This window comes from Melozone crissalis, unplaced genomic scaffold, assembly GCF_028551555.1.
Source record: "Melozone crissalis strain CALT ecotype California unplaced genomic scaffold, PUWL_Pcris_2 ptg000027l_1, whole genome shotgun sequence".
Taxonomy (NCBI): Eukaryota; Metazoa; Chordata; class Aves; order Passeriformes; family Passerellidae; genus Melozone; species Melozone crissalis.
Genome location: NW_026535805.1, coordinates 38,018,719 through 38,031,344, shown reverse-complemented (window position 1 = coordinate 38,031,344; position 12,626 = coordinate 38,018,719). Strand labels below are relative to the sequence as shown.

At 37.5% G+C, this 12,626-nt stretch overlaps 1 protein-coding gene across 16 annotated transcripts in view; it reads right to left on the bottom strand.

The window, feature by feature from the left end:
* SYNE1 (spectrin repeat containing nuclear envelope protein 1) overlaps positions 1–12,626 on the bottom strand; it is a 290,057-nt gene that overhangs the window by 234,082 nt on the left and 43,349 nt on the right. For all 16 annotated transcript variants that reach the window (XM_054279435.1, XM_054279434.1, XM_054279440.1 and 13 more), the window contains exon 3: positions 5,266–5,327. In XM_054279435.1, coding sequence (XP_054135410.1) covers positions 5,266–5,327 — 62 coding nt within the window. The remainder of the gene's footprint in view (positions 1–5,265; positions 5,328–12,626) is intronic.

The following is a 12,626-nucleotide window of genomic DNA, read 5'->3' as shown; positions in this document are numbered from 1 at the left end:
ATACAAATAACAGCATCTGCATCATAATGAATGCCAATGCAGACATTGAACACTATTTTTGCTACATTAATTTTCAAATAATCTTTCAAAGATTGCTGGAAAAGTGCATGAAAATCTGTCCACAAGCACAAATAGGAACAAATCTATGCAACTGCTGAATTTGACTCTGCAGGGAAATATATGTGAGAACAGCAAGGACAATGTGAAATTTCCATTACTCTGTAATAGCTGGACCCCTTCTCTGGCATAATTTACTTCCTAAATCCATATGAATGTTTTTAACAAGTCACCAACACCTTGCTGTTGGTGACTGTTCTAATTACTAAAGCTGAGGCACTCAATCCTAAGTTTTGCATGATTAATTTCATTGCCCAAATTAATTTACATTCATGGTTTAACATAAGAGGTTATATGCAATACTAACTGAAAACATATAGTAACTGTTGAAGCAGGACAATACCAGTCAGATTTTCCTCATTATGCAGTCAAGGTCAACAGCAGCTTATTTTTTTTCTGTGTCAGTGACAAGGACACTGGGAGCCTCTGTTTTCCCACTTGAAAAAGACCAAAAGGACCAGACTCAGTTAAAAGATGAAAACTGATGAGATTCATGAAAGAAGTTACACCAAGTTACATTTAAATTTTAAGAACCAGCTAAGTTCATGGAGAGCACTGCGTGTGAGAGCTCCCAGTCTTGATACACCTGCTTCTTTTTCTTCCTTTCTTTGCTATGAAAGATATCATTTTGCAGTTTCAAAAGCTTTAATATGAGGCTTAATGTCCAGGTTTAATTTGTCATTATATAAATATTGCATAAATAAAATTAAAAATTTTCACCCATTCTTAGTTTTATTTTTAATTGATACCCATCCTCTGCTTTTGTTTTTTATATGTGCGCATCCTCTTAAGAAAAGCACAAAATTAATAGCAATTTCTTTCAGTAGGTATTTGTTGTTCACTCTGTCAGTGAGTTTACTTTGGTGAGTACAAATACTAAAATTATCCCTACACCTGGGAACAAAACTGTTGTTTGATTGTTTTAAACCAATTTACAGTATGTGTCTCAAACTTTGAAACTAATATTCCCCCAAACTTTCATGAAAGGTGAGAAAGGCAATAAAAAGCACATGCCTCAGCTGTTAAAGAAAGTGATATATTTTTCATCCTCTTTACTCATCTGATCCCCTACCTCAAAAATTGGCATAGGTAGTGAAAAGAAAAAATATTTAAGTAATTGCTGTTCAGAATGCAAGTAATGTCTCCTTTTTGAAATATTTGGTGTAAATTTGTTCTGTATTTTAAATTTAGATTTTGAAAAGATGCTTCAATAGATAATTAGAAGCCTACTCAAATTATGTCTATACTTTGAAACTGAGACTGAGATGAGGAAAGACAGTTCTACAACCATAGAAAAATAAGAATAAATTATATGGAATCAGAAAACTTCTTGTCCTGTTACACATGCATATCGCATTTATCATTAGTAGAACTGCACAGATGCACAAAAATTCAAAAGAATGGCCAGAAATTAGACCACATTAATTTCAAAGATTATGACCCAATTTCTGCAAGTGGCTGGCAGAGAAAGCACGATTTCCAATTGATGAGTCTCACCAGATTACTGCTCAGAATCACAGAACAGAGACATCTGGGCTTAGGGAGACATCAGAGGGACAGATGCAGCCTCGTGCTAACAGCTCACCCAAAATGAAGCTGCATCTCACTACCTGCTAGTTAGCACACTTGCAGGCCTTTCCTCTCTCTTCATCCCCTCTGGGTGAGGGCACAGCTTGCACCAAGGCTGTTTCACCTCCATCTTTTGAGTTGTCCCAAAATTAATGCCAAGATGTACTTGTCCTCTGCTTGTGAAAGAACATTGAAATGCATAGCTTAATCTTAAAAAGGTAGCATTCTCTTGTAAGAGTGAAACAGAATAAAAAATTCATACCTTCTCCTACTGCCTTTCATAAAATTCAGTAAATAGTATCATAAAGCCATTTAGGCTGGAGAATTGCTTTAAAATCAAGTCCAACCCTTAACCTAACACTGACATATCCACCACTAAGCCATGGCCCTATGTGCCACATCTGCACCTCTTTTAAACACCTCCAGGGATGATGACTCAATCACTTTCATAAGCAGCCAATTCCAGTGCCTGACAACTCTTTTTAGTGAAGAAATTTCAGCAACAGTCTCACTTCATTTATCTGTTTTGCTCATTAGTATTTATTTGTATCCATATTTTCAAACCCATTCCTAGCATTAAATAGCCAAAAATAAGTGGTTAAATGTAACTGACAGCCTTAGTTACTGAATTAGTTTCTGTTTCAATTAGAGCATGACTTTTTAGATGAAAAACATACACTAAGAGCTTTCAAATTAGCAGGGGAGAATCTTTTGCTCCTAGCAAACCCTGACAAATAATCACATACTGCTTTATGTTCCCAAGCTATGAATTGGTCTTGGTTCTACCTAAAATAATCAAATCACTTCTGTATTTCCATTTCTTTCAAATCACTACTCCTCACAACGTAAGAAACTACTCCTTCTTAGATCCACCTTTGCTCTACTCAACCTACACAGTGTAAGGATGACAACTCTACCTGAGTGGTTTCCTTTCCTTTGCTACCTCTAAACCATCTTTCAAATGACTACAGTAAAACCCCATCAATCTTGGCATAGAAATCATTAATTTCTTCTATTTTTGAGATTTCATGCAGTACTTATTTTCAAAACCCCTCAAACTCACCTATGATGAAACATTTCTTTAGATAGACATGGTGCTAAGAGTAACAGATACCCTAATTATAGTTTTCGGTTTTCTCTTATTTCTTCCTATTCCTTTTTCAATTTATAATTTTATGAGATTATCAAAAATGCCAATGAAAGGAAAGAAATACAGAGTTTTCCAAGAGTAGCCAAGAGACAGAGAGACAATTTGAGATTAATTTACTGAGAATTTGGAATGCATATACTGGGTCAAATGTAGCACACTGTTTCTGGATCAATGGTCAGACACAAAGGCAAAATTCAAATCATCTTCCCCGTCTACGCCTTTTTCCCCTGGCTCAGCATCTATTGCTGTTTCTCTGCTCTAAGTTTAGGCCAGCACTTCACTGTGTTCCTCACTAGGTACTAAACTAGTAGATGCTCCATTTTATATTGGGTCAAAGACAAGAGCAGAATGCAGACAGTGCTGCCTAAAAGTGGGTCGCTTTCCAGGATTTTTCCATATCACATTTCAAAGGCTTCCAGACAATGGAGATCTTACATATCTCCAGTTTCTTTTGAAACAATCGAAACCACAACAACCTTTTACAAAACTCAAATAGCCTAAATATTGAAATTTTGAGTTAAAGTCAGAACATAAGTGCAAGGGGAGTCCTGGGTACTTCAGAGACCCACCTGTATTTCCTACAGTTGTGATTAACTCAGAAAACATATTTTCACTTACATATTTCCAGAAACGTAACTAAAAAAGTTTTAGAAGTTTAAGCTTTAAACACCTAAGAATTTGAATGTCATGGGTCACTTTAACTGAGTCTAATTTCTGTAAACAGTGCTTCCCTTTGGCAGCATAACCGTGAAAAAGGGAAGCAGAGCCAGATGATCTTAGGCAGTGAGGCAAACGTGCTGAAAGCCATCAATAAAAGTATCTCAGACAGCTTTCCTGGTGAAGCGTGAACGATGAAAAATCAATTACTACGAGTAACTGGAAGGTACCCAGAAGTCAGGGGTGTCACTGCAGAACTGCCTGGTTTGGATGTGCTTGATCAGTATTTACGGTATCAGGCCCATTAGAGAACCACACACCTAAATCATGCAAGTCAAAAGGTTCATCTGAGCTCTCATGGCCCAAATGGACTAGCACAGCAGGAAACATTCACAAATCCCAATCCACGGCAAGATCTTTTAGTGGCTGCCACCACTACTTAGTCTCTTGCCAAGGATTAGTCTGTAGACTAGGGGAATTATCATGATATGGACACACACGCTCATAATATCTAACAATATGGTATAGATAACCTACCTAATAGTTCTACTTTTCCATAATCATCAGATTATTATTAATGACACAACACAATTCAGAAATAGATGAATATGAAATGAGTTATCTTTTCCTCTGACACTCGTTCACAGCCCCTTTTAGTTGATGCTTTAGCAAATACTGAATGCCTTTTAATTTCAGTCAAAATAAACAAAACAAAGTGCTTAAGTTCTTTCATACATGAGGGCCTCTTCCAAATTATTTCAAAGACAATATGGGGACAGACCTCGTTTCTAGTGAGAATCCATTGCCAAGAAGTCCTGAAGGTAACTTTGTTCTTGCAGTGGAATTTTACAATGCCAGTATAGTTAATTTCACACTAAGTTCTCCCACTACATTCTTCAGCAATGTAAAATATTGCTGCTCTACCATACTGCCTTGACAGATCAAATCACACGATACAGCATTATATGAGCCTCCTGCTTTGCTCAGCTCATTTTTGAGGGTATTTTTTGCCTTACACAAAAGTTAAAACAGTGCTGTTACAGCTATTCTTTACTCAATTTTAGTGATCATTAATCTTCAGGCTTAAAAATGCATCTTCAAAAAGCTGCTCTTAGAGTCTAAAATTTTAATTTATTAGACTAATTGATAACATGGTTAGAGCTGTGTTGTGTGAAAAGTCCAGGAATGCCAAACTGAATCTCACTGCTTATGTTTTCAGATAAAGTTGTTACCAGTTGTAGCTTAATACTTTTAAACTGTGTGTACATCACTGTCTTTACTCTTCTGAAGGCAAGACGAGGAGTTTAAGTTGTGTTAAGAGGAAGGAACAATGGTTTGATGACAAATCTCACAAGGCATCAGATAATTAATTCAGCACTGGATTCATGAAGCACTACTTATGTCTGTCACCAGATCAAACTACACAAGACATGACTTAAGTTTTGTTTTAATATATTGTGTGCAATAAGTCTAGTATTTCCCTTTCATAGAAAGCACTTTCAGAGGTTTCCTCTGGCTGAAGTACCAGGTAGTGTGCTACCTAGTTCCGGCCAAAGAAGCTGGGTGGCTGCCTCTGAACACCACTCACAGTTCTGCAGCTGATCACTACCACACTGACAGTCATCCCCAATAGTGTGCAATGAGGAGGATTCTTTTTTAACTTTAGGAAATACTGCTCAGGGAAATATCACACATTCTATACTCCTGGGCTGTATAGGCATAGATTAAAAGGTTTGATTTTTAAAAAAATAAGTTTCAAAGCCATGTGTTACCTTAGCCAGATGAGTATTGATCCATTTTGTGAAAGTCCGTTTCTGCACTGACTCTTGCTCATCTGAGAATAAAAGGAAATCAGTTTGATTAGACATCACTGGATACTTTCAGATTTGCATGATGGAAGAGTAAAATTTCCTACTGACAACAAATGTATTCTGCACTTGCCAGAAATAACTATTTTATTGAGACAGTCAATTTTGCCTCTAAATACTCATAGGAAATACTACTTATTATTATAATAATGTTCTGATATCTGACTATTTGAAGAGTTTCACAGCAAAGTTCAAGTCTTAACAAGCTAATGAAGAGAAAGACACAACTTAAGATCTAAATTTCAAGACAAATTTGAGTTCTAAACCCACATTATACTTACCCAAGGTCTGAGCACCTAGAACTTCCCCATAATTCTTAACTAGAACCCACACTTCCCACAACCAAGCTGCTTTTACGCAGAAAGTCAGCTAGGGACTTAGGAAAAAAATACTTCTCAGCATATGTATTTGAAAATGTTTAGAATGTTGAATTAAAGTTTTGAAATTGCATTATCAAACTGAGCTGTCCCCTGGGAGATCCTGCCAGGAAGGAGCCATTACCTAGTCCAGGCAGTTTCTACATCACTACTGACTGGGTCCCTTGGCCCTGTCTTGAAGCACTTGTCTGGTTTATGGTGCATTTCCCTGACTGTCACATCGTCCCTGCGGGACAGCTGCCAGCTGCACAGATAAAAATAGCTCCCAAATCAGCTCCTCCAGCTCCTCCTCCAGCTGCAGCAGCAAGGGTCACAGCAGTGGAGGGAAGAGCATCCCAGCATTATAACCAATCCACAAAGTCCTGCCCCTTTCTTGCGGGCAATCAGTTTTGGCACATGGAATAATTTCACAGCAGAGGTATTCAATTATTTACAATGGAGATTGTTCTTTCAAAAATAGGAGGAAACATCTATTTCATGGAAAAATAAATCATGTTATTACTATCATCAGTTCTGAGTGAACACCTTCATTTCCCAACAGAAAATTCAAATAAATACAATTGCTGTTTGATATTTACTTTTCATAAGAACATGCATATCCCAAAACCTACAGATGGATTATCTAATTTCAGCTCCTGCATTTGCTAGTAACTTGTGCTGCACTGAAAAGCATTTTTCCTATTCCACAGCTGTAAAATTAAAATGGAATATTCCTTACCTCCCATTAAAATTCTGGAATAAGCTTGTTGCATTCCTAGCAATAAACTCCCTAATTTACACTCATGCAATGCTGCTTCACAATTAGGGTACATAAGGATAGAAATCACCGCACAAAATTCATAGGTCAAAATGTTATCTTCAGTTGGTCAGTGGCCATATACAAGCTCCCAAAAAATGTCTGTGCATTATAATTCAGGAATATTTCCTTTACGTATAAGTACCACCTCACATATAAGAAATACAAGAGAGGGAAAAAGATACCTACACTCACCAGCATCTATTACTAGATTACCACACTTTATGCCCAAGAAAATAATTCTGCATTCTATAGTTTCCTTTGATATGATTGGGCAGGCAGAACAACATATTTTTTTTTAATTAAATACTCAGAATCTACTTGTTGCAGTCATGGGCAAGTTATGAAAACTATCACTAAGATACTGCATCATGCCTCATTCCACACTGACTGTTTTTTGCAGGGAGGTGTCTTGACTTTGTATGTGACAATTGTTTCTAAATTCTGAAAAACAGACTTCTCATTGTACTGTTCATAACCATGAGTAAGCTTTCCTTTTGGCACACAGTAAATGTCAGCTGTGATCTGCAATTACATATACAGGTAGCCAAATTAACTTCCATGCTAGTACTTGCACACTTCCATTGGGTTGTGTGTGAATAGCTGTAGGGATAGAGATCAAGCACACACAGAATTAATCCATTTCTGCCTTAATTCACACCTCTGTAATGCAAAAATCTCCCCAGCAACCCTGATACAAAAAGGCATGCCAAAAGAAATAAACAAGGCCTTCAGAAGCTAAACTTCTCATCAATTAAATGAGTGAAAATTATTCCATAATTTGTAGTTCCAGTGCATCTTGATGATTTAAGAAACAGTTTTCTGACAAAAACTGGAAATCAGACGACCAGCTTCCAGCTTCTAAAGAGACACTTTACAAGCAGAAGACACACAGAGTCTCAGTCATACCAACAAACAGCAGAAATAGCCCTTCTAAATAACCTGCTTCAAGAGAATTTATATGAGCAATATATTTTTTATGAGCCCAAATGGAACTTCTAAATAAAGTTTCCTTAGCTCTAGCATTTATTTTGTATAGGCTTAAAAGGAACAGATCTTACCACTGTAAAATCTGTCTCTCAACATAACACCAGCAGTGCATTGATTTTTAAAATTCCATGGTAAATATGCTTTTAAAAATTTACCTGAAAGCAACTGTGTTATTTTCATTGATTAAATTATCTGCACAGGTACTGCTTATTTATACCCACAAAACCTGTGTGTCACACAGCTCCTTATGCTCTCCCCACTCACAAGGACTGTCAGCTCTGTATTCGCATCACTTACCCTGCTGGCACTGAAAGAATTCAGGAAGCACATTCAATGACAGCACATTTCTGCCACCAGCACCTTTATAGTGAGCCATAGGCACTGCTGCTGCTGCTGTGGATGCTGCTGTGGCTTCTACCCCTCCTGTGCAGCATTTCTTTAGGATACAGCCAGAAGTAATTTTTCAACAATGATCCAATTTCTTTCCCTCACTGGAAATGCAAGCCTCTTACAAAAATCCCTCCACCATCTCTTATCTGAGAATTCATAAGAAGCCAAACCTTAAAAACATCCTTGTATGTTCTTGCAGAGAGGCAACAGCCAGACAAATCCAGCTGTATTGGAAGCAGCACTTCTGCTGGTCTCACTGCCATCATCCTTCTCCACTGTTTTTCTGTGGAAAGATTTTATTATCCCAGCACCAGCCAATCCGCTAGCAGAAATCTCTGATGTCAAGAGCCTGAATAATTCATCCAGGGACCGTGACAACCCAACTACACTGCTGATATCCTAAAGCAAAAAAGATGTGTGCAAAAATTGATGCAGCTTTCTCACCAGTGCTTTTTTAACAACATAGTGCTCAGTGAGTAAAAATGGTTGAATGGCACAGACCTTCTTCTCTAGATTGTCACACATAAAAAGGAAAACAGCTTTTAAAAACAACCAATTGGGTCTACTGCATGCTCCTGTGAGACAGAGATGTCCTTCAGCTTTGCAGCTGGAAGTGGAAGAAATAGCAAGCAATAGATTTGAATAGATATGTAGGCCACTTAGCTTTGCATAATGTATTTGATCTGTTGTACAAGGGGCACAAAACATATGTAAGGATGCTGAGAATTTTTGGAGTGCGCGTCGATCAGCCTGAAATATACTCAAATTTCTGATAATATGCAGTACTTTCGATTTCATTAAGTCAGAGCAATAGAGCACTTGAACAGATACTTTCTCCCCTGGTAAAATGAAGGCAGATATGAAACAATCTTTGTGGAGATTCATATGTTATTCCCCTACAGGGGCCAACAGAGTAATACACACTATTGAAATGAGAATAAAAAGGCTCACTTTTATTATGCCATTATTGTAAATGTATCATTATAGAGGCCAAATTCAAATTTCTGTGTCTGTAAAACACAAGGACTCTGACAATATGATTCTACATCTGAAAGAAATGATGTAAGAAAGATACCTTTAATCAAATATCTTCTTTTAATTGGCTGGAAATATGTTCATATTTTTACAAACCCTTTCTCTACTAAACCGTCACCAACAGGCTTCTTTGCTACAAGAATTTCTGATTAGGCAAAAAAAGACAAACTTAATTGGATATATTTACTTTAAAACATTTAGAACCAATTATTTGGATCAATGACCACAACCAACTATGCATCTTCAGACAGTTATGAAGATGCTGATGGAATGTTCATCATGCACACTTTTCCTACTGTCTGCTACCCTGCTGACAGGTGTGTACTGTGCAGCAGCAGATGGCACAACAAGCACCTGGTGCTTGGGGATGGGACAGTGCAGGGTGCCAAATACTGGGTTCTGCTTCAAGGCAACACAAGAAGGAGGCTCATGCACAGAGTCACAATAGAGTCAAGCTCATACATGTCTAATAAAAGATTGATTCTCACAGACTGAAAAACATGAAGATTTATTTTAGTGAAATTCAAGTTCCTCCTCATTTTCAGTTTCCTTTTTTTGTTTTCTTTGGTTTCAATGGTGCTGTGCTAAAAACATCAAAGAGCCTTTTGTCTTCTTTTGTTTTCCAGGTTTGTCTCATACTACTAAATCAACCTGTAAGTAAAGTGTCCCAACACAGCTGCCATGTTTCAATGTCATGTGAAAACACAGTACAGAAAGCAGTGGGCAGCACCTCAGTAGAAAATTTTGTTTGATGAGGAGTATGGCATACATTCTCTAAAGCCTTCAATAAGTTATGTTATATAACAATTCCTATCTTCATTAAGGACAGTTTTAACTTAAAGCAGCTGCAGAAAAGCTTGCAGAGTGAAAGCAATATTGGGAGGACACTGCTTACAAAAAGGGGCGACATTTTAGCTACGTCATTTGATCAATGCTTCCATTACAGGTAATGGACCCAATTAGGGGTACTGCACAGGGGCCATGTAAATACATTTCTTGTCCTTTAAACTACCAGTTGACCTTTTTTATGGGACAATGCCAGGAAATTTTTGGGTTTTTTTTAAAAACCCTAACAAACTAAATTTGGTGGTAGCTCTAAAGCATAGATTTATTCCAAGTTTCTAGGTTTAACAGTAACTCTAGCATAGAAGAAAAGATGAGAGTAAAGAGGGAAAAATTGTTTTCAGCAGCCTTTGCTACTCAGTAGACAACAACACTTAGCAGCATTGATACAAAGAATGGGGATATATTTTTATACACCTCATGCAATTATCAAAGCTTTATATTTTAAGGGGAAACACAGCATTTGTCAAAGTGCAGCTTTCAGATATGTGCTTCTGCTGAATGTACTTTATCAGAGATGGTGAGAGGGACACAGTAACAGACCATTTATCTAAATTTCCAAGATTTGGGATCTAGGTCCATACATCACTCCTAGCCTGCTCCACCACTGAGCACCAGTCTGCTCCCCATCACTTTCTGCAGAAAGCAAACCCCTAGACAAGGGCTAGAAAGAAACCAGTCATCCTTGGCCAAACCCCTACTAGAGAAAATTACAGGGATCAGCTCTCTGGGGTTTACACAATGTGCAGGGAACATTAGTACAGTCCTTTGAGAGCTAAAGGTTTATATCATTTGGAAGAGTGGAAATAGAGAAAAACCCCCCACACATTGGTGGAATAATTACAGGAAATTGGAGCATGGAGAAGCAGGCTCACACCTGCAGCAGCCCGGCCTGCTGTGTCACATGCTGCTGCACAGCAACTGGCACACAGCTGAGGACTTTCTGCTATTACTGTCTAAAATGTATCTATAAAATATGTATTTTAAATTTAAGACATTCTTATTGATTTCCTGCACTTCTAAGAGACAGAGTGTGTATCTAACCACTATTTAGAAAGATACGAAGAATGATTCTATTTATCATCCAAAGAAGGTTGCATTTTAAAACATATCAGAATAAAATACAAACTGACAAATCAATGTGTCTTCTTTCGTTCTCAGTCAATTTATTGCAAGCACAATCAGCAAACAGGCTCTCTGGATGCACATGTTGTGGACTGTGCAAGCAGATGAAATTTCTGAAATCTGGGAAACCAAAAATTTAGCCAGCACCAGAGAATGCGTGCTTTAACTCAGGCTGTTGGCTGCTCCTCACAGCAGCACTTAGAGTTTCACAGCATATGTTCATAGTGTGGGACTTGGGAGACTTCCAGTCCTTAAATCCAAGGTAAGGCCCTGTTGTGGCCATATTGCCATGAGCATATCAGATGCTCCTGAGCCATCCAGACTCACATCTTCCCCCACTTTCCTGTGCTCTGGTTTTCACAGGAAGGAACAGAGCATGAACAGAGCAGAGTGCAGTGATTTAATCTTGATTCTTAGAAGCTAGGACATGGTCTGGGCATAACTGCACTGCCCATAACCACTCTTGGATTTGATCAAAAAAGCTTCCCCTGGGTGCTTGGAGAAACGAATGAGAACAACATGAGTTCTGCAGTGGGCTGGACGGCATGTCCAAAATATTTTTTTTTTTTTTAACTCTATGCATTTTTCCCACTTCCAGCCCCTGCAGCATACTTCCTTCTATTTTGTGTTTTGAGTGACAAAAAATAAAACCAACTGAAATTAAATTGCTGTGCACTGTATTTTGCCTGGATAGGCTGCATTTTGTTCTTCCACACAAGTAAAAGCCAAATGCATTCATAAGTAATCAATGAATGTATTTGCATTTTCTGTTTACTGTGTATTTGCCTGTGCTGCTGCACTGTTATATTTATCTCCACTGGCTACTGTCTTAATTTCCATATGATGTAAACATATTACTCACATATGACTCACTTGCATAGTATCCACACTCAAAAGAATACAGTCAGAAATTAAAAAAACACCATTTAGAAAACCATTGTAGGCACACTTAATTCATTTTTAAAAGCAGCACCCTGGAGAAGATATTAGCTAAAATCAGGATACCCAGCATTTGAGTCAATCATGTGTTATGGTTTCAGCTCAGTCTGAAAGATTCAGGATTTGCTGCTCTGCAGGTGTCTGTTTATTCACCCATTTGGCACAGGAGACAGTGAAATTAAGTGTTTACACACACATATCTTTTCCTGCACCAATAGAAAAGGTGAAAACAGCCTGATATAACTGATCAGACTCAACCTGCCATTTTTTCTTATAATTATTTATTTTCCTTAATTATATACTTAAAGGGATGGTATGGACACTAACAAATCAGATAGAAATCTAGAAAATCCAGTGAATTTCATTAATAAGAATAACTATCCTACACAGCAATTCTATTTCAATCATTCAGGTGTAATAAGTAGGCACACCAGTTTAAAAATTCATTTTTCCTGAAGACTTTAGTATTTAAAGACAGTGACAAGAAATCATTCTCTTGTCTATTAACTACCTACTACAGTAGCATCTGCAATGACCACAATTAAAAAAAAAAGATAAAAGTGCTAAAAAATTATTTGGGGGTTTTGTTACAGCCCATTGCAGTTCTGCAACTGGCATCGTATTGCCATTTACACATTCTGCAGCCATTCTTTCTATTGACATGAAAACCTTTTGTGTAATAACCCTTGTGTGTCTTTGGCCCACTCCCTTAGAGATTTTGACAAAGTCAAATTTAAAAAAAGAACATGCCACATTGAAAAGAAGTCTAA